We start from the raw sequence: 25,755 nt of genomic DNA on the forward strand, positions 1-25,755 counted from the left end.
GTAGCGGTGATGATCGGTCGTGTGGAAAAGCGGGCGCTTGATGGTTGCGGAGGTGTGATTCTGACGGATGATGGATTTGTCGTTCGGCGTCGGTTTGCACGAGCAAAGTCCCAGGTCTCCAGTGGGCCAAGTGACGTCACGTGCGACGAGATCGTGCGGTTGCCTCGAGGGAATTGAACGTGGTGGTGGTGTAGGTACGCAGTGGAAGGCGGGTTTCACGATGCTGCCCAGGTAGGGTATGTACAGCTGCGGCTCGGTGGTGGATTGGTCGCGGTGCAGGCTCGCCCAGTGTCGATGGATCGAGGCCGAGCAAAGGTGTTCAGCAGCTGGAACAGATCTGCCGCCGGGTATCAATTAGTCGAAAGAGAAGGCAGCAGATGGCAAACCGCAGGCGGCACAACCAAGCAACCGACGATGACTTGCTCGAACGAAGCTCGCTTCTCAGGACGCGGCTCTGCTGGCGAAGCGCTGACCAGATGACGAAAGTTTTCAAGCCTGAGGCCACAACCTGTTCACCCAAGCTTAACTTCATCTCTTCACTTGACTAACATCTTCACGTGCAAGTCTCGATTTCTGATTTCTACAGAGCCACTGAACGTACACATTCCTATCTGATACGGCAATCTATCACGTGGTTTTATGCGGAATCGCTCTCACGCTCTCACCCGAAATCGTCCCCGAGGCCGGAAAGCCGTCAATACCTACGACTACAGGTTGTGCCCGAGTCCCTCGAGCTCATTCACTCTTTCGTGTTCTGTCATTGTCGTATAATGGACAATACAGCCGTTGGTGTCTATAAGTTTGGTTGTGCCCTGTCCCGTTCTATTGTGCTTGGCGGAATTACCATTGACTATCTATACCTCTCTATTGTCCGTTTCCTCCCTCTCTTCTGCTATTGTCCATGCCAACAATGAAGCCTCTCAACCTCAAATACTTTCGCCGTGCCCTCCAATCTCTCTTTGTCTCCCTCCATACCAACATTCCGCTTTCGATCCCATCAAACCTTTGTCTCTCAAACCCCCCAACACAACGTTCAGTCCCACAGAACCACCAACTTTCCCGGAGAAAGATGGTCAAACGCAAAGCCGTTGACGACGAAACGTCCTCAAACAAGAAGGCCACACTCACCGCCACCACTGCCAAGCACAAGGCACCCAAGAAGGGCACAACATCCACCCGAAAGGGCAAGGGCAAGAAGAGCGAAGATGTCCAAGAGGCAGAACCACCAAAGCCGCGCGTGAAGCGCATCAACAAGACCCTCAAGGCCAAGGTCAAGCAAGTGGGTGACTTTCTCGACACCACCAGCAGAGAAGACTCGCGCCTGAAGAGAAGCAGCGCCAACGAGAACCATGTCATCATCACCGAGGCATGTCTCCTCGCCAGCCTCATGGCCATGCGCGCTGACTGGGAGCTCACCGATCCTCGCATGGCTTCCTTGCTCGATGCAAGTGAGGCGATTGTCGAGCAGTACGAAGAGAAGTGGGCTTCCAGCGAGCAGCTGGTGAGAATGGTTGCCGTGGACCTTGAGAAGAAGACTGCGTTTGTGGAAGGCATTCAGCAGAAGATCGAGGGCTGGGACCTCGAGGTGAGCGCTTTGCTATTTTGAAGTGATTGAGAGCCTTGCTAACGTGTTTTTGAAGGGCATCAACTTGCTGGAGGTTGAGCTGGAACTCACCCAGCAGAGAGCCGAAGATGAAGCTGCTTTCCGCCTTTTCTCCACCGCAGAGACGGCCGTCCAGGCCACCGATGCCAGCAATGAGACCATCGTCGAGACCGAGACGACGGAGATAGCTGCCGAGATTTCGGCAAGTGAGGTTGAGGCTGGTGAGGCGAACGAGGGCGATGCGGTGAGCACCAAGAACAGCATCACCCTCGAGAAAGAGAGCGGGCGTGAGGGGGTTTGCCCTGCACCCATCAAAGAGCTGTGACCACACAAGTACAGCCTACTCAAATGCTACATCAACAAGCGTTTTCACCATGTACACAACATGTCCATCTCGCCCTTCTTCTCCACTCTTCCCTCCATCTAATACGTGAGGAAACCTTCCGAACCCCAGACGTAGATAGAACTTCTCAGCACCTTCATTCGCCGCCAACATCCCCAGATGCACGCCTTTACACCCTTGCTGCTTGACATGATTCAGAAACGCATCCATCAACTGCACACCCAGCCTCTGCCGTTGCCACTCAGGTCGGATATCGATATGCAAATGGCCAAGAAACTCCTTCAAAAGCTCCCGCACAGGCGGCTCCAACAATTTCTCCTCTGGTGAATGCGCATTCAATCGCATCTCACTCAATGGATCGGAATCATTCAAATCTGGCTTCGAAATCCCTTGGTCTTGAAGCAGAGGGATGTATTTCTCTCTCCACTGCTTCACGAAGTTGCGGTTGTCTGGCGTGCCGATTATGTAGCCCACAGCACGGCCATTCCCGTCGTCGACTACGAAACAGTTTTCGGGTTGCAGGATGAAGTAGGGGATGCAGTATGTGTGAGCGCCTATTCGAAGAGCTTCTTCGCCTTTGGAGGCTAGGACTGGGTCTGCTGTTTCGTTGAACTTGATGGCAGATGTTAGTCAACTTCTGGATTGCGATGATGCCAGGTGCGGACTTACAATCACCACCATCTCATCTTTATCTTTGGTTTCAAAACTCCTTATGAATGGTGGAGCCATGGCTGAATGTTGTCAATTCTGTAATCTTCGAGGTATTGTTCCAAGAATACTATCTCTCCACGAACTGTGCTCGGAATTACAATAGCATCATTGACACGAAAACGGTATGATGTAGTCAATCCCGATGACTTGAGTCAAGATAGGACCTGTGACGGATGTGGTCTTGACTCTTGCAGTTTAATGTCGTTAGCTCATCACCAGCCATCCGCAGCGCTCCTGTCAGGAGTCCGGGCAGCATCGTCATCGCTTCGCATCGTGCCAAGATCTTTCACAACGACTCGCATTCAAGACGAAACCACACAAGAACTCCATCATGGTTGTACAGACAGATGCCAGCTCATGTAGGACAGCACATCACCAGCAAAGAAGCAAGCAAGACGTTGAGGACGATAAGCAGCCATTGGCCAGTAACGCACGTGGCAGATTGCATGGCAGTACGCAGAGCCGGGTGATGCCAGAACGAAACACCTGAGATCACCTCACCTCACCTCTTCTCCCTCCAACTCGTTCGTGAATGACCTCGCGTGCCGCCGTCGAGCCGCCGAAGACTGCCAGCGAGAGAAGACGTCCACGTCCGGCCAGCAGCGTACGTCCCGACCATGAACGGCACCATCACCGCCGAGTCGCACCACAACCGCGACCGCTCCACGTCCAGGACCAACTACACCTTCGCCCGTGTATGTAATGCCTCTCTGCTGTTTCTTATACGTAGCCGTCGTGATGAAAGAGAAACCCATACATATCCACTTCTTGTGCCTCAACAAAAGGCCACCACCATGTCCCCCGGTTCGCGGCGAAACTCGATCTTCTTCCGAGGCCCGCAGTCGCCCTCTCTCGTTCCCTGCGTCATTTCCTCGAAATGCTCTGCGCACGAGACTAGCTACATACTCTGCACCGCACACTGCATTGCAGATACTACCGCGGACCCGCTTACCTCTGCCTCCTCTTTCTACGATACGCCGTTTGAAGGATCGACCTCAACCCACCACGCCCAAAGATTTCCAAAATCCAGCCTTGGTCCAGACGACTATACCCCACATTCAAACAAGAGCCATTGGAGTTGCTGTCGGCGTTTGATCATAGCAATCACCACGAGAGCGTGAGAAAAGATAGAACACCACGTGTACAACCGGCTGCAGATTTGCTTGGGGCAACTGTCCACCGAGGATACCGCCGGCCAAATTCTTGACTGCTGAAGGCCAACACCCACTATTCACCACACTCTTTTTCCCGGCAGAGTGATACTGGCCCTGGCGTCTCTTGAGCGGCTTTCATCTCCTCCTCTAGCACATCTCTCAAAATGCCGTCCGCTCTCGACTCGTCTACCTCTCCCAAAGAGGCTGTAGAGCAATACAGGCCGAACCTCATGAACCAATCCCCCGCAGAATTCATGCGTCCCACTACGCGCACACGGGGCACCTCAAATGCAAAAACTAACGGCGTCGGCGTTCAGGTCGAAGACACGCGGATATGTGTTGTCATGGTCGGCCTACCCGCGAGGGGAAAGAGCTTGATTGCACAAAAAGGTAGGGCATAAGGCTGCGAGACATGGAGGACTGCAAATTCGTTTGGGGTTCTGGCTGACCTCTCTGAAGTGGTTCGCTACCTTGGCTGGCTGAGCATTACCGCAAAATGCTTCAACGTGGGCAACTACAGACGTACAGCAACGCCGCAACCCAACGCCGCATTCTTCGACACATCCAATAAAGAGGGAGAACGTCTAAGAAAAGCAGCAGCAGAAGCTGCTGTTGCAGACATGGTCAAGTGGTTCAAGAAGCCGGACAACCTCATCGCGATTCTCGACGCTACAAATAGCACCAAAGCTCGGAGACGATGGATTAAAGAGCGATGTGATGCTGAGGGCATTGAAAGCTTATTCGTGGAGAGCAAGTGTGACGACGAGGACATCATCATGAGCAACATACTCGAAGTCAAGACGACCAGCCCAGACTACCAAGGTCAAGACCCTGAAGAGGCGGCGAAGGACTTCAGAGAGCGCATCAAGATGTACGAGAGGGTGTATGAGACACTAGACGAGGATGAAGCAGACATGACATACTGCAAGATCATCGACGTTGGCGCACAGGTGATTATCAACAGGATCCAAGACTACCTTCAATCAAGGGTAGTCTACTATCTCATGAACCTGCACATCAAGCCGCGGTCAATCTGGATCAGTCGGGTGAGTATGCCGGAACATCTAGATTGTGACACCAGCTAATGCGGTTTGCGAAGCACGGCGAATCAATGTACAATCTTTCCGGACAAATTGGTGGAGACGCAGATTTATCAACCCGCGGCGAGATGTATGCAAAAGCGCTTCCTGATCTTGTGAAGCAATCGGCGGGAGATCTGCCATTGACGGTATGGACGTCGACGCTCAAGCGAACCGCTCAGACCGCGCGCTACCTACCCTACGAGAAGCTCAGTTGGAAGGCGCTGGATGAGCTGGACTCAGGGGTCTGTGACGGACTGACCTACGCCGAGATTGCACAAAATTACCCCGAAGACTTCAAGGCACGAGACGACGACAAATACAACTACCGCTACTTGGGTGGTGAAAGCTACCGAGACGTCGTCATTCGACTGGAGCCCATCATCATGGAATTGGAGCGATCAGAGAATATCCTTATCGTGACGCACCAAGCCGTGCTACGATGTATCTACGCGTACTTCATGGGATCACCGCAGGACAAGTCCCCCTGGATGGAGGTGCCGCTACACACCCTCATCAAGCTCACTCCACGAGCGTACAAAACCGAGGAGGAGAGGATGTTCGCCAACATCCCTGCCGTCAGCACGTTCCGTGAAAAGGGGAGCAAAGCGCAGCATCAAGAGACTGAGTCGTCGACTCGGCGCAACTCGCCCATGATATCAGGCGAGGCAAAAGCATGAAGCGCGTAACAGTGGGAAGGATTCAAGATTGGGCATTGACGGACGGCATAGCATGGCGCTTTTAATGGAGGAGATGGACAGGGCATGTCCTGTTGGCGAGGAGCAAGCAATTGGATTATCAGCTACAGCGTTCACGGACAGAGGAAGTCAGTGACAGCAGCAAGCAGGCAAGCAAGCAAGCAAAACGGTCATGTGGCGAGTCCGGCAAAATGTCATATGGTAGAAACAACCGTGTAGGTATCATGCATGCCTCCACAAACATCAGTACCGTTGGAAATCATCTTCCACACCAATCATTCCCAGTCCCCATTACTTTACTACTCACCCCAACCATACCACAGCACAGCAGCAGCAGCAGCAGCAAACCATGTCTCACCGCAACGACCACGAGCACGACCACGAACCACTCCTCGCACCCCAAAGATCCGCCCTCGTCTCCCAAAACCTCCTCCGCACCATCGCCCGCATCTCCTCCCTCACGCTCGAAACCACCGCCTCCCCGCACGCCCACCGCGACAACCCCACCGCGCTCTCGCTCCTCAAACGCGCCATGGAAGTCACGCGTCCTTGGCTCGAAGACGTCCGCGCTGAACTCGAGGAGCACGGATATACCCCTGCTAGCCGTGACATCGAGGCGGGAGATGAGGGGTTCCGAGGGAGGTTGTTGAGGGAGTTGCCTAGTTTGGTTCCGGTTGTGGCGGGGTATGTGATGTTGCGGAGGGGGATGAGGTGTGAGGGTAGGAGGGTGGAGTTTCTTGGGGTGCTTTGTGGGGTTTTGGAGGGGAAGGTTGGGGCGGCGGAGAGGGAGATTGAGAGGTTGGAAAGGCTTTTTGCCAGGGAAGGGGGGAGGGGGAGGAGGAGTAGGGAGGGGATGTCTGAACGGGAGAGGATGGCTGGGAGGGAGAGGGAGGAGAGGGGGTGGTATGGTGAGGAGAGGAGGCGTGGGGCGAGGGATGAGTATTATCGTGGTGATGATGTTGGAGAGGAGCGCTCAGGGGAAGACGTGAGAGGGGAGGGGTTGGATGTTGGACGACGGAGGGAGAGGCGGAGAAGGCGTAGAGGGGCCAGTCGAAGGAGCAGCATCGTCAAGGATGAACGATCAACCCGTGAAGAGAGAAGAGAGTCTCGACGAGAGAGTCGTACACATAGGGGATCGCGAACAACCGCATCAGAGTGCGAAGACCACAATCGCGAGACCCATGATGATGGAGAGCAACGCAGAGGTCGCCCACCACATGGACCAGGATTCAACCAGATGTCGCCCGAAGAGCGACTAAGAGCAAAGGAACGGCTTCTGGCGATGCACTTGATGCGGAAGAACGAGGATACGACGAAGACGACAACTCCTGCAACGACGACAACACCTCCTCGTGCAACGAAGTCGGTGTCTTCTGGGTCGACTGAGTCGATACCTCGCTTTCCTCCGCTGCCTATCGGTGTCCATGCTCCTCGAGGGGAGAATGCGAATGTTCTTGAAGAAACCGCTAGGTAAAGCACTTTGCGAGGAGACATTGTGGTTATGTTGAGAATGATGGCGTTGTCTCTTGGCTTGGTTGCATGTTGTTGCGAGCCAGTGTATTGGAGGTATGTACTGTTGCCAGAATGTTGTGGTGCACTTCTCATTTGTAAAGCTGGAGAGATAGTAGAACGGACAAACCACGCCCCTTCCAAATCTCCTATTCAAAATGCCAGCCCAAAGGCAAAGGCAGGAGGACTTACCTTGTTTCGACCTCACCCCGTCCAGACCAGCTTGGCTACCAACTACCTCCGTGAACCAACACCCGGCCTCGCCACTAGCCCAAGCATGTGGTACATATGTATGGTACCAAGATTCCCAAAAACTGCGCATGGCGTTTTGAAACTTTAATGCTGATTCCCAGAGGCTGGCGTGCGTAGGTACCTGCGTCGAGATCGCTTGGGGCGTGGGGGTGGTGGGTGTTTGGCACGAGGGACTTTTTGCGCTGGAACACTTTGGAAGGAGTTGCTTTAGTATTCGATGTGCCATCCTTCGTCGGCCAGTCCGAAGATCAAGTGTTACGATTGCATTGCAACGGAGGAGTAAGCAACACCAAGACCCTTGGAATCGGATTGTTTGTGAAAACTTGAAAGGCACTCGGGAGTTGGTTCGTCTGGCGATGCTCGGCGCCAAAAGTCGAAAAGTCAAAGTCGAAAAACCCTGCAGGCCGCCACGTTTTGCGCCCTTCGCTTCGAGAAAGCGTGGCACAGGCGTGCGAGGATCCAGACAGGCGGGAGCAGGCGGCGGTGGGATTCGAGTCCAACGTCCGCGAGTTTTGGTGATGACGACAGGCTCGCGGATGTGCTTTTCACACACAGTGCAAAGGCAAGCGATGCGAGCACAAGGTGGATGAGGTGGTCTAATCAGCGGTTCTCGGTGGGTAGCAGTAACAGCTGTGCTGCCAGCGGTGGCGAGCCAAGCCGCGCACAAGACTCGCAGCTCTGGGCGGGTCAAAGAAGAGAGTTGCTGCGGGCGTAGTTAGCCCCGTCCTCTGGCGGTGCGTGGAGGACGCTGCGCTGCGTTGCGTTGCGTGGAGTGGGCGTGGCACAAGCACCAGCACAAGTGGGTTTCCTTCTGCTCTCAGCTCAAAGGCCGAGTCCAGCTCTCCATCATCATCCACTCACTAACGACGCCTGGCCTAAGTGTCGTCGTCGTCGGTCTTTCTTCGCGCTTCTCTTCCACTTCACTTCACTTCCTCTCCACACGACTTCTCCCCTTCCTCCTCACCACGACTGCTCCAGTCGCATCCCCGTCGCTAGTCCGCAACTTTCGCGCAGAGGGAGGACGAGAGACATCATGCCACTGTGGTTACGTGTGGATCGAGACCCAGCGACACCACACCCTCCGTGAAAGGCCTGTCTGGTCCGGCATCATCCTGGTCCTGGTCCTAATCTCTGGCGGCCATGACTGCCTTGAAGGTAGAGTCATGGATCTGGTATGCGATGGTGATTATGGTCGCCGCGAGCAGATAGTGAGTGGGGCGAACAAAACGGTCGTCAGGTGATGGAGGACTGATTTTTCCCGCAGTGTCTCGAGATACATGACGCTTCGAAGTCTGCGAAGATTCCAACTCGATGACTATGGCATGCTCATAGGTAAATTCGGTGCAGCGGATCTTGGGGGAGAGCAATAATGTCTGACGCAGAATCTCAGTCCTCTGCTTCTACACTACCATGATAGCCACCATCAACATCGTGCGCAACACCAGCAGCAACCTGCAAGTCGCCCTCATCACCTCTTTTTCCACCACCTTGCTAACCAATAGCGTAGACTGCCGCCAGGATTCGACCTCGCCACCTTGACGCCATCTGGAAAGGCAGAAAGGGAATACGGCAGCAAGCTCGTCCTCGTCGTGGAGCAGTGTCAATGCGTCACGGTCAGTGCACGCATGTGAAGTCTACCCACGCCAATGAATGCTGACGAATTACTAGATCTGGGGAGCCAAACTCTGTCTTCTCGTCCTATACCTACGCCTGACTCAGTTCCGCTGGGAGAACGTGGGCATCAAAGTCCTCATCGGCTATGTCATTGGCTCGTTTGTCATCATGGAGGTATTGTACTTCGCCGTCTGGTGTCGTCCGTTCCATGAGTACTGGGCCGTGCCTACCAACTCCAGCCAGTGCGACGCCGCTACGAACCACCTCATCACGAATGCCGTCTTCAACCTGTCCTCGGACTGCATCATGCTGGCGATCGGCCTGCCCATGTTCCTGCGGATGAAGCTGCCATGGAAGAAGAAGTTGCCTCTCGTGGTGATCTTCTCACTCGGTGTCTTCGTCATTCTCGCCGCCATCTTGAACAAGGTGTATTCTTTCACTCAGCCCTTTGGTTCGATGTGGTCGTACTGGTATGTGCGTGAGAGTTCAACAGCACTGCTAGTCGCCAACCTCCCCTTCGTCTGGAAGTTCTGGGCGAAGATTACTGGCATCAACTCTTTGACGGGTGCCACGCGACAGGACCCCACTCAAGCAGATTCGGGGCGTGGTGGCAGTGACAGGAAGGAGAGTCTGATGAACTTACCAGGCTTGTTCAGTGAATCACCACCTTCGTCTCAACGACGAGGCTCCAACACGTCGAACGGGCTAACGTTGATGGAAATGTTGAGAGGAGACCCTCCACCAAAGGCCCAGCCTGAGCTGCGTCGATATGATAGCAACGATGTTCTGCCGGCGATGCAGAAAGTGGTGATCAATGACGGACCAGCTCGCGAAACACTGCGTCGCGAACATTCGAATCAGGAGCGTCGTCAAAGCACAACGCCTCCATCCTCAGCATTGCCGCCGTCGATACAGAGTAGCTGGTCCGCGGGGTCTTTTGTATGAACAAAGGTCAATGCACCAAAAGATACGGCGATGCGGCCTTATCGTGCAATCTGCGACAAGGCGTCCACAATACGGAAGCCGCATGATCTCATCACCGCCAGGCGCAATTCGCGAAACGAGTCCGAAACATCACGAATTGCTTCTCCACTTAGCATGGCGCCAAGGAATTACCCTTTGATGGTCAGCGACGGTGATGAGGGATAAATGGGCTGGAATTTTGTTTTACCGCGAATGATACCCAAGGATGCTTGATAAAGCAATCCAGCCATTGACTGTAGCACAGACACGAAGAGGCTAAGAGAAATCCAAGAAAACCATGTCGCACAGCAGAACAGAGAGGCGGAGTCCCGCATTATATCAATTCGCGTGTCTTGTCGTGACACCAGCCATGAGTTTTGAGGTGCGACCTGCCCGGGCTGGGAATGAGAGACAATCCAGCCCGGCGCCGTAGAGCGCGTACGTCTCCTGCCAGCTAGACACAAAAAGTCTTGCCTCGCTAAGGTGCAAGAAAGAGTGGTACGGCGATATTATGACTCCGTGAGGTTGGGCGGTTTCGACTGATGACAAGAAGAAAAGACGTTGGCAGGTGTTGCGACGTGACTTTGGCTTGTCATCAGAGACGTTTGAAAGCCGCAATTTACGATGAACCTTTTCGCGCATAAGGGGAAGTCAAACGTGTCCTGAGTTCGCCGCCGTCGCTTCTTCTTGCGATGTCATTCGGAAATGAACCGACGAAGCGTGGAAGTATCGCGTCTGGAGGAAGATACCATTTCTGGTGGGTCTTGCGAACTACTCCGAGGAGGAGGTAGGTTGTCTTGCTGCGAACAGCTCGTGGTGGTGATCGGGGAGATTGTTTGGTTCTGGTGGTGCGCGTGTGCAGCTGCAGCCAGCCCGGGGCCGGGCCGACCACGCATTTCGATCTCCACCTCTGGCTTCACCTCCTCACCTCCTCCTGCACTCGATATATTGGTATGCATCATACCGTCAACCTCGTCCAGCCAGGCCAACCAGAAACACGCGAACCCGAAGCGCCCAGCACCGGAAAAGGCCCATTCGAGGATGATGATGGGCGGATACGAGCTTGTTGATGAAAATGGCTATCACCATCACAACGGCCGCTAAAACGGTCGCCGCTCGAAGTTTGATTCATTCTCTCACCACCGTGAGAGGCCGCGCGAAGGACCCCCTGATCAATGCGTTCGCGCAGAGCCTCAGGCTGCGCTCGTGGCCGTCTGAATGGCCAACCCAGGCACACATCCGTTATCACGCCCAACACCCTGCGTGGTGCTGCTGTATCGTCGCCAAATTGCAGGCGCACCCGCCCTCCCGAGCGAACACGGCGCGTTGCAGCGTTTCGTGGAACCTCAGCCTAGCCTCTTCTCATCATCACAGGCTCGTAGACGAAGGGAGACCCTCTTGGCGTGGCCTGCCTCGTTGTGGTCGTGTCTGATATACCCAGCGTAGGTCTCCGGTACTTCCAGCCCTGTTGTCTCGCCTTGTTCTGCCTGTTTCGTTGACTGCGCCTGGCCTTGCATCGATTACTGGGAGACACTCGTTTCCTTCGTTCGTGCGTGCTTTTTATTCAGGGCGCCGCCTGCCCTCTGCCATTGTCACTCTTTTTACCACTTTTCGTTGTTGGCAGAGAGATCAAGCATGCGTCGAACAGTTCATTTGGCCGCGTTTGCGGCGACCGCTGCTGCTTGGGGTGGGGATTGGAACAACAAGGGCGGCGAGGATTGGGAACATTACAGCGCACCACCACAGGCACAGGCACCGCCGCCGGCAGCTTACTACAACTACTCTTCGACCGCGATACCATCTTCTTCTTCTTCGACATCAGCTTCTACCCAGCAATACACCTGGAGCAACGCAACGCAAGTTACCTTTAAAACGACGACCCGGGTTGTCATCACGGAGACTGTGTCCCCAGTTGGATCGCCATCATATTCTGCATCATGGGCAGAGAGCTCATCGGTAACTCCTCCTGAGTCGTCTTCACCAGCATCGGCACCTGAGGCACCATCGACCTCAACGCCACCATTGACGGAGAGCGGATCTCCGTTCCCTTTGGAGAGCTCCCCGGCAGCACCAGAGTCCACTTCAGCGCCCGTCGTCACTGAGATCGAAACGAGCACTGAGGCTGTTTATGTTACCTTCGACAAGACTGTTACAGCCTGCCCGCCGTCAGGCACGGGCGCTTGCCAAGCATCGTACCCTCCTGGACCGCCGTCGGGATCTGGACCCCCTTCAGGATATGGCTCGCCTCCATCTGGCCCACCAGGGGCCTGCTCACTTCCCAGCAGCCCACTCACCAACGAGGAGCAGGTCGGAAACTCACTTTGGGGCACGACTTGCCAGCCAACGTTCCCGAAGTGGCTCCCTGATGAGCACGGTAGAGAGTATGAACAGGCGCCTTGGGGCAACCGCAACCCCAAGACATCCGACCCTTCCAACGACGCCGACATTCCATACTCGAACGTGACCAGATACTACGAATTCACCATCACTCGTGGCTCCATCTCTGCCGATGGCGTTCTTCGCGACGTCATGCTCGTCAACAACCAGTTCCCTGGACCCGCGATCGAGGCCAACTGGGGCGACATGATCGAGATTACGGTCCACAACAATATATCCTACCCAGTGGAAGGCACATCGATCCACTGGCACGGTTTCCTTCAGCGTGGCAGCAACTGGTTCGATGGCGTGCCGTCTGTTAGCCAGTGTCCTATTGCTCCTTTCCATTCCTACACTTACCGCATCCCCGCTCAACTTTACGGGTCCAGTTGGTACCATGCTCATTACAGTGCTCAATACACTGCTGGTATCGTCGGCCCGATCATCGTCTACGGGCCTTCCCAACAATCGTACGACATCGACATTGGACCGGTGTTGTTGAGCGATTGGTACCACATTCCATACTTCAGCATTGTCAGCGACGCCGTCGGCACTGACCTTTCAGAAATTCCACCGACCAGCGACAGTCTCCTCATCAACGGCCGCGGCCGATTCGATTGCTCGAAGCCTTCCTACGGCAACGAGACCACCGAGTTGCTCGCCAGCCATGTCAGCGCAAACCTCACGTGGACCTGCAAGGACGGTGCAGAGCTGTCGAAGTTTGTGTTCCAGCCTGGCAAGACGCACAGACTTCGTTTAATGAATGTGGGCGCCGATGGAATTCAGAAGTTCACGATCGACGGACATCAATTGACGGTGATTGCCTACGATTATGTTCCAACAACGCCGCATACGGCCGACTTTGTCACGCTTGGGGTTGGACAGCGCGCGGATGTGCTTGTGACTGCAAATAACTACACCACAAACTCGTTCTGGATGCGATCGTCTGCTCCCGGCGGTGCTGCTTGTGGAGGCTCGAACATGGGCGAGGTCATGGCGGCGATCTACTACGAAGGAGCAGACACCACCGTAGAACCCACAACCCTCCGTGGAAGCAACGACACCGTCTGCGAGAACGCGCCCCTGAACACCACCGAACCCGAATACACCATCACACCGACGCCCGAAGGCGCTTACGTCTTCGACATCACCCTCTCCCTCGTCCTCAACTCCACCGGCAACTACGAATGGCGCATGAACGACCAAACCTTCCGCGCAAACTTCAACTACCCCTCGCTGATGCTCGCAGCAGAGGGCAACACATCCTTCCCGGACGACCCGCAATGGCAAATCCACAACATGGGCTCGAACAAATCCGTCGTCCTGAACGTCACCAACCTCACGCCCTTCGCGCACCCGTTCCATTTGCACGGCCACAACTTCCACGTCTTAAACACAGGCTACAACGGTACCGTCTGGGACGGCACGGCCGTCAACCCCAAGAACCCCATGCGCCGCGACGTCCAGATCATCCCCCAGGCGGGCTGGGCAGCGCTGAGTTTCGAGTCTGATAACCCCGGTGTGTGGCCTGTAAGTTGACCATCTAAGCCCTAAGCAACCATGTCTTGTGCTAACATGTATATTGCTCTACAGTTCCACTGCCACGTCGCCTGGCACCTCAGCGGCGGCCTCGCCATGAACCTCGTCACGCACGCCGACCAGATCCCCTCGATCCCCAGCGGCACCAAGGCGGACACGTGCACGGACTGGGACTACTACTCGAATAACAATGTCGTGGATCAGATTGATGCTGGATCATAGAAATCAAACCTGGCTTTGATGTCTGGTATTACTTTTTCACGGCAGTCGTTGTTGTTCATGTTGTGGTATACCCCCTTGTTCATGCATCAGATGGCGCTATGGGATGGCTTATTTGCGTTTATTTCGTTGGACATATTCGACAGAGATAGGGACAGAAAGAGGAGGATCAGAGTGAATTCTTCAGGGTTGAAAGATATCTCCCCCCGGGCTGGAGACAGAGCGACGCCCAACAGCTCACCATGTCCATCCGTCCAAACTTCTTGTCTAGATCTATTTTTTGGCTTCTGTTTTCCAGCAGCAGCACCAGCAGCAGCCAGCAGCCAGGGAGGGCGGCTTTATTCGTTCTATCAGAAGGCAACAACGAAGATAATGTGTGAACAAGATGCAGCAAGTGTACATGTACATAGCACAAAGTACAGTCGCAGCAGATAGATTATCATCGGTCAACGAAAACACGAGCGTTGAACGCCTGACAACACCTTGTCCATTCTATACGAGCCTCGAATCACGTGTAATGAGTGTTTGACTTGTCTCCATCCTTGTGAGTTCAATCAATCTCTTGCCCAAATCGCTCAGCGTCATCGCCGGTACACGTTGGAGGAAAGAGACCACACGACGTTCGGATTAGATGACTGATCTATTCTACCTCCCTACATCCAAAGAAGCAAACCATACCAATTTCACCACCAATCGCCAAACCTAACTCTGCCCTGATGAAACCTCACCAAGGCTGAAACCCGCCTCCAGAGTCCACCGTGCACGCCAAACATATGATTGATGATGTTCAAGCCAAGCCTCTTCCTAACCGTTGACGCCAAAGCCTTCGTTCGCGAAGTGGCTTCAAACCCTGACTTTACATCTGCACAGTCTGTGCATTACCTCCAACGGCCCGTATTCCCAAAACACGTTCGGCACCGGCAGCGGCAGTACAATCAAGGGAAATTGCGATGTTGAGAAGGGACGAGGCGGCCACGTTTTTTTTTTGCTTATCGGTCTCTCTTGTGGATGGCTCGTGAGTCTGCGTCATTTGGGACGGGCGGTTTCGGTGTCGTGTCATTGGACTTATTTCAGACATGATGACAAGCGCGCGGTTATGATTAGTAGTAGTATTTGATGTGAAGATGAAGGTCGTTGGCAAAAATCGATGCTATTGTACATTTTCTTTTCTGCGAAGCTGGAAGTCTGGATAAGCTATGAAGAAAAGCCTTTTTGGTGAAGGATGGTGCGGTAAGCTTGTTGCTGGCTCCTTGCCTGGAGATGCGTTTCTGCCATCATCACATGCTGAAGTTTGGCGCGCGCGCTTATTAGGTTTGTGCATTGTCCGGAGTTCACGGACCTCTTCAGCGCTTGCAATAGAACGCCGGAGGCCGGACTTGAATGAACATTCAGCGCGTTCGTTATCTTCGAGTCATGAGGTCGCGTTCGCATTTCAGGACGGAGGCGTTCCACCACAATCAATCCACGCGCTGGAGGTTGTTCTCGACGGCCTCTTGTCAAGCCTCCTCCCGCATCTGTGTATTTTGAACAAGAAGTCGTCAAGAGCACGGCGCGGTGCCCCGTAATGTGATCTGCTCGTGTGGACCTTTTGGCGCTCATGAAATAAATTCGGATGCCCGCTCTCTCAGCTGACCAGCGCTTCGTCCAGCATCCCAGAATAGCGATGTGGCTTCTTGAACGTCGGTACCGCTGATAACGTTGCCTTCGCTGCCACGAGCGCGTGCCAGAATGCTTGCTGGTGCCAAAAGCTGCAGAGCGTATCTCAGAGATACGGTCTCGCCACGCTTCGTCAATTCCGAGAGCGCCTCTGGGCTTAACGTAGCTGAGACCTTGAGGGCTTGCGGATTGTCTGCTAGTTGAGGTGCAGTGGGCGTAGCGAACTCAAGCTTTGCGCGGGTCTGAATGATTGTACGAATCTCGTCTGCCGTGTACGGGTGTGTAGGGATGATGAGAAGTCGGGCAAGAAGGTCTGGTGGTATGCCATGTGCCGAGATAAGTCCAGGGTCGTTCGAGAGTGTGGAGCCAGTGCCACGGATTGTGGTCTGACCTCTGTTGGAGGCGAGGATGACGATAGGGGAAATGCTAGACTCCAGTGCCCTGTTGAGGTACGTGAAGCATTCGATGTCAAGCATGTGGACCTAAACAAACGTCAGTAACTGGTTCTTCCCGCGAAAATTTAGACTCCCACATACCTCGTCGATGAAAAGTACACCCGGTACTAGTTCAGCAATGCCTTGATCGATGTACTTATTGACGACCTTGTTGATCTCGCCTCGCAGCTTCTCCGTGATCTCAGTCTTCTTGGGCTTCATAAGTTGGCCCATCATGCTCATCACGTCCTGGCCACCTTGCGGCCGTGCGTTGGCAACATCCAGGTCATGCAACGTCACGTCCTGAACAATGTCCTTCTTCTTGTGCACATCACCCTTTGGTACCGGCACGTACTCTTCGGCCTCAAGATCAAATTCGGTCGAGAATGCATCCGATCTGCCAACTCTCTTGACTGCGCCAGTGTTGGCCTCGATGTAAATCACATCTCCCAACCTGACACGTTCTTTCTGAATGGCCTCGTAAATGCTTGGATCCAATCGAAGCTTCTTGGTACCCTTCGAACTTCGCAATGTGATCAAGAGATGGGAGATGGTCCTTCCGTATGCGCCGAGCGGATTCTCACTCTCTTCTGGTGTAAGCTCCGCAACTTCGCCCTCGTACACCTCCTTGCGCTCTTGTACTCGGAGCCCAATCGCCCTTCGGAAGTTCTCCATCAACGCTTCCGTCTTCTTCACTTCTGCGCTGTACACCTCGCTTCCAGTCATGGGGCAGAATGGCACTTTGGTTCCAAGCTCTTGACTGACAGCCAGAGCGAGAGCTGTCTTGCCGGTTCCTGGACCACCTGCAAGCATGACCGCCTTGCCAGCCATCTTCTTTGCCCTGATGAGATCCACCACTACACCACATGCTTCTCGTGCTGCCGTCTGACCAACGAATCCTTGTGCATTCGAATCCGCGTAGCCATCTGATCTCAATCCCAGGCCCTTGATGTGCGAATGGGCAGCCGTACGATTCTCGCGTGAGTTCGATGTCTGTACTTCGCGTATCTGCACTGGTTTGTTGCCCGACTGTCCCGGTGCTGGTGGTTGCGCCGCTGCGCCGTTGGTAGCCATGTTTGTTGTTGCTCTTCCAGCAGCACAAGGCCTTGCAATTGGGAGAAACCGGCCAGATGAGAGAGACGTGAACGTTTATTCGTAGCCTGGATGGTATGGGCGATTGGATGGCAGTCGATGGCGGGTGGATTGGCCTGTGGTGATGTTTCCTGTGCTCCTGGCGAACTGCACGAGCTTCACGAAACGCGCTTCTTCGCTGGATCACGTGCAGCCAATCAGCGATGGCCTAAACTGCTTATGGTGAAGGCTCGAACGTCATGGCTGCTTAGAAACAGTGACCGAGGCTTGCCTCTATTCACGATACCTACAACAACACCACCTCTTGGATCTCTCCCTTCCCCGCATTGCTGTTGAATCTTCCTAGGAGATTCGGATAGCGATTCTACACCACAATGGCGACTTTTCGAACCGCGGCGCCCTCGATATCGGCCATCTTTCGCTTCTCCTCGCAACCGGCCGCAACCAAGCGATGCGCACACTGTCTCAAAGCACAACGATGCCCATTTTCCTCATTCAGACCCAGAGCGGCCTCTTCTAAGCGACCGCTGATGACAGAGTCCGCTCATCGCCCGCAGACCCTGGAGCCAGAAATGCCGCCACCGAAGAACAGTGGAGTTCCTGACACCAGTATTTCTTCAGGTTTGCATTCAAGCTGGCCACCGACAGCGCCCTGGGAAAGGAAAGATGGTGCATCGGCGGTCAGTGAGAGGGAGGGCGAGGCGCAGAAGAGCAAGCCTACTGCGGCGTCTGCAGCAGGCATGGGTCCCGCAAAGCCTTCAACAACACAAGAAACTTCCACAACAAAGCCGAAGAAGAGCAAGCTTCGACCGCGAAAGGCTCCAATCACATTGACACCTAAGGCTGTGGAACAACTACAGGGCTTGTTTGATTCACCGGAAAAGAAGCTCATTCGGGTAGGAGTGAAGAACAGAGGCTGCAGTGGATTGGCATACCATTTGGAATACGTGGACAAGCCTGCAGCTTTTGATGAGACAGTGGAGCAAGATGGCGTCAAAGTCTTGATTGATAGCAAGGCGTTGTTCAGCATCATTGGGAGTGAAATGGATTGGCAGGAGGATAAGCTTAGTGCGCGGTTCATCTTCAAGAACCCTAACATCAGTAAGTTGTTTGCCACCGCGTCCTTCGAGATGACCCACTGACAACTTCGACAGCCGAGCAATGCGGATGCGGCGAATCATTTAGCATTTCATGATACAGTTGTATAGCGGCATCAATGGCATATGCATCACCGGCGTTTGAGCGCAAGGTCCTGCGAGATCTCCCATATCTACATACAGCAGCAGCCCAGCCTAGAACTTGCCCGGCTCGAAATCAACGACTCGGACATTCTGAATTATCCCCTCTAGCGACTTCACGAACTCCAAATGCGCTGGATCCTTCTCCAAGTAGTATTTCCTGTCTTCTTCGTTCTGGAACTCGCTCACGAAGCCGTGGTTGAAGGCTCCCTGGAAAGATAGTCAGAAAGGGTGGGGCTTGCAAATGTGATTGACGTCCTACTTGAAGTCCTTCAGGACTTGTGTCCCTGCCCCCGCCATACGACTTGACATAGGGCTTTTTGCTCTCTGGGTGTATGCACTTGTCTTGTAGTGCTAGCATTCGTTTGCAGACCTGATCTCATGTCAATCCAGTTCGATGACGGTTTGTCGAGATAAGTCATACATCTTCGACTTGTGCATGTGTAGTCACGGGTTTGAATTCAAACAGAACAATGTGTATGATAGGCATCTCTTCGTCGAGCTGTTTGTAGAATGTGTTTGTGAAAGAGATGCAGGCTTGATGCTCAATCGGCGACTGCTAGTAACCGTGAGGTGAGCTCCACCTGCACTACACTTCAGATTTTACGTAAGCTGGTATGGAGCTCTTGGACTCCGTACATATGACCAGGCAATCTTTACAAGACCCAGTCGACGAAGCAACCACCTACAGACCGTACAGAAAGGACCAGTCTGTACCGCCCGGAATCAGCATGACAGCTGCAGGGCAACTAAACATGATCCGCTGACACAGCGACGTACATACCCTCACATCCGGAGCGCTCGGATCGCGACATCACAAGCTACTTCCACTCACATCCTCGCCATGTCCACCGACGAACGTCCCCTCGACGTCGTCGTGCGATTCTCGACCTCCAACCCAGACCTCATCCTGAACATCGACAAGCCCAGCACCACCTCCAACCTCACCCTCAAGCAGCGCATACGATCCCAACTCGAATCCCCCGCGTCCGCTGCTCGCCTACGACTGATCCACTCTGGCAAGGTCCTCGCGGACAATGCAGCCCTCGAGAAGAGTGTCAATGTCACTCGGCCCCCGCCTACAAATGACGAAAGTAAGAGTGCGAAGGCAAAGGGGAAGCAGCCGGTTAGAGATGCTGTCCAACCTGCGGCGAGAGTCTACATACATTGCTCGATAGGCGATGCGCTGAGTTCGGCGGAATTGGCTGCTGAAACCAAGGCTGCGCTGGAGGCGGATGCCGCGTTGGAGTCCAAGACTGCGCAGCCGATATCGACAACCGCGCTGTCCTCTGGTCAACAAGATGCTTCAACGACGCCTGCACCTCGAGGCTTTGATCGCCTGCTTTCTGCTGGGTTTACGGCGCAGGAGGTTGCTTCTCTGCGTGCGCAGTTCCTCGCTATACAGGCACATACGCATACACCGGATACGATGCCCACTGGCCCGGATTTACTAGCTTTAGAGGAGCGATGGCTGGATAACACATCAAACACAGCCGCTGGAGGTGGAGAAGGAGATACTGGAGGCTTTGGGGCTGAAGATGCCGGGGGATTGGAGGACATGCTCTGGGGAAATCTGCTGGGGTTCTTTTGGCCTATTGGAGCGATGTGCTGGTTGATGAGAGAGGAAGGCGTATGGACGCGGAGACGACAAATTGCGGTCCTATCTGGATTCTTGGTGAACCTCACCTTTGGCTTCCTGCGGGTTATGAACTGAGCAGGGTCTATGTCGCTTTCGTCAAGACGAAAGTCGACTTTGGGCCACACCCGACTTTCCTCACCTGGGTGAGATTGGGAACCTCCTGCCATTCTTCGAGGAAATGCTCTTCGCTGCCAACACCCAGTTGGCCATTCCGGTTCTCGCCTACAGCGAACAAGCGATCGCCCTCAGAAATGACAGCGATGTGGTTATCACCCACTGCTACATCTTGAACATCGAGAAAGTCCTCGGCAGAGTCCGTCAAGTTCACAAGAGCGACCTGATCTTGATCTTCTAGACAGCGAATGCTGCCTTCGACTCCCGGACTTGTGGCGCCCCAGATGTAGAGCGAGCTGTCTGCAGATAGAGCTGCATCCATCCATCCACCGCTGGCGATTTTGAAGATGTTCAAGCCACCAAGGGCATCGACCACCCCCGGCTTGTCTGCTGGCATTGCTTCACCGATGGCACGTCCAAGCGACTGGTACCTCGCATCACCCCATGTATAGACTTCTCCTCCCTCCATTAACAGGATGAAGCTGCCTGTGTTGGCGAGTAGCTGCTTCGGTCGACCTGGTATCATGTGGTGGCAGGCAGGGTAGTTGCCTTCACCGCTGGGGTCTCGAAACCATCTGACAAGAGCAAGTGGAGAGTCAAACTCAGCGATGTGAGCAAGGTTGCCGTTCGGTGCTTGCCTGAACGTGAGTGCAATGCGGCCATTGCCTGCGGCAGCAATGGTGCCTATCTTTGGAGACACATCAGTGCTCTGGCACGAAAGACGCCACCCTTCGTCAGGGGATTGCGGCTGTTCAGCAAGATACAAACGACCCTCGTGGTCTAAACAACCGAGTATGCCCTCATGATCTCCGAAGCCACATTGCAACTGAACATCGACTTCGAAGTTGTCAGAAGCAAGTTTTTGATGCCCGAGACTGAATATGCTCCTCCCTGCTTGAAAGACTGTTGTACTCCATCCCGCAAACAGCACATTTCGTGGAATAGTCGCATCGGCTTCTACCATCGCGGTGAAGGCGCGTGGGTCCTCATCGAAGGCGAATAGTTGATGGTGGCCATTGAAACCTGCTGCCAGGAGACGTACTGCTTCTACACCATTGACCTGGGCTCCACCGTTGGCAGGCATGGCCTCTGCGACAAGAGGCCCAAGCAAGCTGATGTCGAGACTTCGCCGCTCAGAGATGCGGTGTCATGCAAGTCAGTGGCGAGTGATCAGGCTGCAGTACGCGAACAGCTGAAGCTACAGGACGTCGTGTAGCATTCGCTCGTGCAGACTGGCTTCTGGCCTGGTCACGGGCGAAATCTGATGTTGTGTGAAGTAGATTTCGCGAAGAGCTTCCCAGATGGAAGTGCTGACGACGACCCCGCCCCCACCAGGACACCCATGTCTACGCCGTGTGTTATCCTTGCAAAGCGATCAAACAGCATCTCTTGGCCTCTGTACCCCCAAAACAAGAGAAGATTGATGCAGGGAGTTACCCATTTGCATGCCACAGCCACCACTGCTGCTCAACCGCTCGCTTCTAGCCTTGTGGCGGTGATTGCGATCTAGACCACCAGCCACAGGTCTCACGATCGCCTGTGGCCGTTCGCTCACGATGAAGACCGATGAACGCGATCAAAGACACAGCGAGCGGGGGCTTGTCTATTAGACTTTGCTAACCTGCCTTGGAGCCACAAGCTGGCGATGGGCGAGCACAAACAAGCTGAGTCGGCTTCGACGGTGCGACCGCGGTGACGCTTCGTGCTCCCCTCTCCCAGGCCAGTGTGATTGGGCGGAGGGGGTGGTGCAGCGACGCATTGGCTGAGTCGTGTCCCCAAAGCTGGAGGAGGTGGCTCAAACTGGGCATGGAAATTGAGTTCAGATCGGTGCGATCGCCGTTCGGTCATTTTTTGGTCGCAGGAGCAACCTTGGAAATGACGTTGGAGAAGCGAGCCAGTAGTCTGGAGCTGCGGGTGGAAATGGCCATCGTCAGTCAATTGCGACAAAGCGAGCCCTTTTGCACCTCACTTCTTCTTCCTAGTAGACCCTCCGTCTGCATCTCGCGACCTTCATCTTGCCGTACTGCGTCCGATTGACTGCTACCATTGCTGTCAACATGGCCAGTCTCGTCGGCGAGCGCGCGACTCACGCGTTTCTCGTACCACGAGCATCAGCTGTTAGTGTTGTCATTCGAAGCATTCCTATCCATGTCCCTCAACTAACACATCCCCTCAGAGCAGCAACACAGGAAGCCATCGAGACTCAGGCTCCTCGGTATCAGCGCTGCTGTCGACATTGATCCCCGTCCTCGCCGTCTCGGCAGTCCTCTTCATCGCCTTCCTGATCTTCCAGAAGAAATATGAGCGTGTCTACGGCCCTCGAACATACCTTTCATCGCTTCGCAACTGGCAGAAGTCGCCCAAGCGCACAGCTGGTCTCCTAGGATGGAAGTCGGAGTACCAGCAACTCAAGGATGAGTTCGTCCTCGGCCACTCGTCCATCGACAACTACCTCTGGCTGCGCTTGTTCAAGATGCTGGCTATCATGTGCTTCGTGGGAGCTGTCATCACCTGGCCTATCCTGTTCCCTGTCAATGCGACGGGCGGCGCGCCAGGTGTCAACGGCTTGGACATTCTCTCATTCAGCAAGATCCAGCCAGGTCCACGATACTATGCGCAAGTTTTCGTCTCATGGATGTTTCTCGCTTTTGTCATGTTCCTCATCACGCGCGAGGCCCGCTACTGTCTGCGTCTGCGCCAGCAGTATCTTGCCTCGCCTTACGAGAAGAGTCGCATCTCCAACAAGACGATCCTGTTCGTCAATGTCCCCCAGGAGGCGCGCAATGAGGAGTACCTGCGCAAGGAGTTCTCAGACGTCAAGCATGTCTGGCTGGTCTCCGTGCCCGAGGATCTGGCCAAGAAGGTCGAGGAGCGTGACAAGGCCGCGGCGAAGCTCGAGAATGGCGAGATCAAGTTGATCAAGAACCACATCAAGAGGGAGAACAAGCGCGCAAAGAAGGAGGCAAAGGGCAAGCTCGAGCCACGCAGGGTCGAGGAGGGCCGCGAACACATTGTCAACGTCGAGCAGAAGGATCGCCCAACACACCGTCTGCCCAAGTTGAAGTTCCTCCCAATCGGCAAGAAGGTCGACACCCTCGACTGGTCTCGCGGCGAACTCCACCGTTTGATCCCAGACGTCGCAAAGGAGCAAAACGAGGCCCGCACCGACAAGTCCAACGTTGGAGGCGCCTGCTTTATCGAGTTTGAGTCCATCTACGCCGCTCACACGGCGCTGAACCAGGCAGGTCTCAAGAACAAGGCCAAGTTAACACCCAAGGATATCGGAACGCCGCCGCAGAACGTCATCTGGAAGAACGCCGTCAAGCCCTTTGCCAAGTTCCAGCTGTTCAACATCCTTTGCTCTGCATTTGTGTGGTTCCTCTGCATCTTCTGGACGATTCCAGTTGCGGTCATTGGTGCCATTTCGAACATCAACTACCTCACGGACAAGGTGCCTTTCCTCAGCTTCATCAACCACATCCCGAAGGTCATTTTGGGTGTTGTGACTGGACTGTTGCCGGTCATCCTGCTCTCCATCTTGATGACTCTGGTTCCGATCGTCTGCAATATCCTCGCGAAACTCTACCAGCCGACTCAAGCCAGTGTACAGATGAAGGTTCAGGGCTGGTACTTCCCCTTCCAGGTCATTCAGGTCTTTTTGGTTACCACCTTCGCATCAGGAGCATCGTCTGTGGTGACTTCCATCATCAACCAGCCGTCTCAGGCGCCGACTCTCCTGGCAACGAACTTGCCCAAGGCTTCCAACTTCTACATCTCGTACTTCATCCTGATCGGGGTCAACACGGCGGTGATGCAACTGCTGCAAGTCGTGCCTCTGCTATTCGTGTTGTTCCTAGGCAAACTTCTCGATACAACGCCCAGGAAGATGTTCAACCGATACGTCAACCTTGCAGGGCTCGGATGGGGCTCACTCTATCCTGTGTACACGAATCTGGGAGTCATCGCTCTGTCCTACTCTACCATCTCGCCTTTGATCCTTGGCTTCGCCGCGATTGGCTTCACCCTCCTGTACGCCGCCTTCCGCTACAACGCTCTCTTCACTCTCGGCACCACGGTATCTACGAACGGCAGGTCTTATGCGCGGGCATTGCAGCAGCTCACCACTGGTATCTACCTTTCAGAAGTCTGCCTGATTGGACTGTTTGCCATTGGTGTGGGTCAGACCAACCAAGCCATTGGACCACTCGTTCTGCAAGTCATTTGGCTGGTTGCCACAATCGTTTGGCACGTGTGGTTGAACAGGTCGCTCAAGAAGATGGAGCAGACCCTGCCAGAGGACGAGGTCGTCGAGAGGATTGCGCAACAAAACCAGGACGTCGAGAAGGCTCCCAATGGCGAGTCCACCAAGGCGGTAGACTCGCTGGATGGTCGAAACGACTCCATCGTCAAGCACCCTTCGACCGACAACCCTAACAATGAGCGCGGGTTCATTGGTCGTGTCAAGGGATACTTCTTCCCTTCGACGTCGGCTTCCACTGCCATCTGGTCCATTGCGCCACATCTCACCTCGCCTGTTCGCGAGTACACCCCTAAAGAACGCGAGGAAGCATACATGCACCCTGCGATCATCTCAGATCCCCCATTCGTTTGGATCGCGAGGGACAAGTACGGTCTTTCAAAGCAGGAGATTGAGGCTTCCACGAAGGAGGTCGGCGAGGGTTTGGAGATTACTGATGAAGGCGCGACGTTTAATGAGAAAGGCAAGGTGGAGTGGAACCAGGAAGACGTCAAGTCGGCACCTCTGTGGGAGGATGAGGTCGTATACTAATGAAGTCGCCCGGCGGGTGTTGAGCGACGAATACATAACGAAGCTATGGTTTCGAAGGGTTCTTGGATTGGACAAGGAAGTTGATACGAACTTCTCGGAATACCCCCAGGTAAAGTTGGTAAATGACTCGGAAAAATAATGCAGAGTGTACACGGAACTGCTACTCCTATATAGCAGGCATATCGATCTCATGAAGATCAAAGACCGAGATATCTCCTTCATCTATCCCGTCCCCGTAGATGTCTTCTGCACTAAGAAGAGCTTACTTAACTTCTATCGCTCCGTCGAGACGGCCTCTAGCCTTACAAGCTCGGACCAAGTCGCTATATCTACGAGTTAAAGGAAGCTTCGTAGACTATTATAATAGATCAGCTTGTCTATTCAGTGTCTTAGTAAGCATACTCTATAGTCTCGACCGGTGTTCCTAAAGTGCCTCCCGACGTACATACTTCATCGAAGGTAGCCGGATAGAGTGACTCGCCTTTGACGCCATGTAACTGCCACGCCAAGGACATGCCCTGCATGATGATCGTGGCGCCCAGACAACCTTGGAAGGTCGTACAACAAGATGTGGGAGGAGCGTTGCTATGATACATTCTACTACACCAGCTCATGCCATGACTGCATTGCTCCCCTCCATCGTTCAACTCTGTCTGTGTCCTTCGTTTCCCCGTGGGCACGTCACTTTAAACAGCCTCCTGGCACCGTTCCCTGTGCACTGCTTTCCGCCGGA

General features: G+C 54.2%; 12 protein-coding genes across 12 annotated transcripts; 8 read left to right on the forward strand and 4 right to left on the reverse strand.

The window, feature by feature from the left end:
- Positions 1-1,069: 1,069 nt before the first annotated feature.
- Positions 1,070-1,928, forward strand: M409DRAFT_17032 (uncharacterized protein; the record flags this gene model as incomplete). The annotated part of the gene is made up of 2 exons (XM_033803873.1): positions 1,070-1,585; positions 1,641-1,928. 2 exons carry the CDS (start codon positions 1,070-1,072, stop codon positions 1,926-1,928), a joined length of 804 nt encoding a protein of 267 aa, XP_033673973.1.
- A 98-nt stretch (positions 1,929-2,026) lies between these two features.
- Positions 2,027-2,675, reverse strand: M409DRAFT_17033 (uncharacterized protein; the record flags this gene model as incomplete). The annotated part of the gene is made up of 3 exons (XM_033803874.1): positions 2,027-2,043; positions 2,120-2,558; positions 2,616-2,675. The coding sequence occupies 3 exons, from the start codon at positions 2,673-2,675 to the stop codon at positions 2,027-2,029; spliced, it is 516 nt and encodes a 171-aa protein (XP_033673974.1).
- Positions 2,676-3,975: 1,300 nt separating this feature from the next.
- Positions 3,976-5,570, forward strand: M409DRAFT_62696 (uncharacterized protein; the record flags this gene model as incomplete). The annotated part of the gene is made up of 3 exons (XM_033815283.1): positions 3,976-4,201; positions 4,271-4,857; positions 4,911-5,570. 3 exons carry the CDS (start codon positions 3,976-3,978, stop codon positions 5,568-5,570), a joined length of 1,473 nt encoding a protein of 490 aa, XP_033673975.1.
- A 367-nt stretch (positions 5,571-5,937) lies between these two features.
- On the forward strand, positions 5,938-7,062 carry M409DRAFT_17035 (uncharacterized protein; the record flags this gene model as incomplete). Its single annotated transcript, XM_033803875.1, has 1 exon — positions 5,938-7,062. One exon carries the CDS (start codon positions 5,938-5,940, stop codon positions 7,060-7,062), a length of 1,125 nt encoding a protein of 374 aa, XP_033673976.1.
- A 1,427-nt stretch (positions 7,063-8,489) lies between these two features.
- M409DRAFT_17036 (uncharacterized protein) lies at positions 8,490-9,908 on the forward strand (the record flags this gene model as incomplete). Its single annotated transcript, XM_033803876.1, has 5 exons — positions 8,490-8,557; positions 8,614-8,681; positions 8,740-8,807; positions 8,852-8,962; positions 9,018-9,908. The coding sequence occupies 5 exons, from the start codon at positions 8,490-8,492 to the stop codon at positions 9,906-9,908; spliced, it is 1,206 nt and encodes a 401-aa protein (XP_033673977.1).
- A 1,955-nt stretch (positions 9,909-11,863) lies between these two features.
- M409DRAFT_62697 (multicopper oxidase) lies at positions 11,864-14,063 on the forward strand (the record flags this gene model as incomplete). The annotated part of the gene is made up of 3 exons (XM_033815284.1): positions 11,864-11,882; positions 12,160-13,832; positions 13,896-14,063. 3 exons carry the CDS (start codon positions 11,864-11,866, stop codon positions 14,061-14,063), a joined length of 1,860 nt encoding a protein of 619 aa, XP_033673978.1.
- A 1,592-nt stretch (positions 14,064-15,655) lies between these two features.
- Positions 15,656-17,224, reverse strand: M409DRAFT_17038 (uncharacterized protein; the record flags this gene model as incomplete). The annotated part of the gene is made up of 2 exons (XM_033803877.1): positions 15,656-16,198; positions 16,253-17,224. 2 exons carry the CDS (start codon positions 17,222-17,224, stop codon positions 15,656-15,658), a joined length of 1,515 nt encoding a protein of 504 aa, XP_033673979.1.
- Positions 17,225-17,814: 590 nt separating this feature from the next.
- On the forward strand, positions 17,815-18,437 carry M409DRAFT_17039 (uncharacterized protein; the record flags this gene model as incomplete). Its single annotated transcript, XM_033803878.1, has 2 exons — positions 17,815-18,343; positions 18,397-18,437. The coding sequence occupies 2 exons, from the start codon at positions 17,815-17,817 to the stop codon at positions 18,435-18,437; spliced, it is 570 nt and encodes a 189-aa protein (XP_033673980.1).
- A 97-nt stretch (positions 18,438-18,534) lies between these two features.
- On the reverse strand, positions 18,535-18,970 carry M409DRAFT_17040 (uncharacterized protein; the record flags this gene model as incomplete). The annotated part of the gene is made up of 3 exons (XM_033803879.1): positions 18,535-18,690; positions 18,743-18,853; positions 18,905-18,970. 3 exons carry the CDS (start codon positions 18,968-18,970, stop codon positions 18,535-18,537), a joined length of 333 nt encoding a protein of 110 aa, XP_033673981.1.
- A 354-nt stretch (positions 18,971-19,324) lies between these two features.
- On the forward strand, positions 19,325-20,194 carry M409DRAFT_62701 (uncharacterized protein; the record flags this gene model as incomplete). Its single annotated transcript, XM_033815285.1, has 1 exon — positions 19,325-20,194. The coding sequence occupies one exon, from the start codon at positions 19,325-19,327 to the stop codon at positions 20,192-20,194; it is 870 nt and encodes a 289-aa protein (XP_033673982.1).
- A 7-nt stretch (positions 20,195-20,201) lies between these two features.
- Positions 20,202-21,317, reverse strand: M409DRAFT_62702 (uncharacterized protein; the record flags this gene model as incomplete). Its single annotated transcript, XM_033815286.1, has 1 exon — positions 20,202-21,317. One exon carries the CDS (start codon positions 21,315-21,317, stop codon positions 20,202-20,204), a length of 1,116 nt encoding a protein of 371 aa, XP_033673983.1.
- A 973-nt stretch (positions 21,318-22,290) lies between these two features.
- Positions 22,291-25,022, forward strand: M409DRAFT_62703 (uncharacterized protein; the record flags this gene model as incomplete). Its single annotated transcript, XM_033815287.1, has 2 exons — positions 22,291-22,350; positions 22,410-25,022. 2 exons carry the CDS (start codon positions 22,291-22,293, stop codon positions 25,020-25,022), a joined length of 2,673 nt encoding a protein of 890 aa, XP_033673984.1.
- Between the last annotated feature and the right edge of the window lie 733 nt (positions 25,023-25,755).

Source organism: Zasmidium cellare, assembly GCF_010093935.1.
Source record: "Zasmidium cellare ATCC 36951 unplaced genomic scaffold M409scaffold_2, whole genome shotgun sequence".
Taxonomy (NCBI): domain Eukaryota; kingdom Fungi; phylum Ascomycota; class Dothideomycetes; order Mycosphaerellales; family Mycosphaerellaceae; genus Zasmidium; species Zasmidium cellare.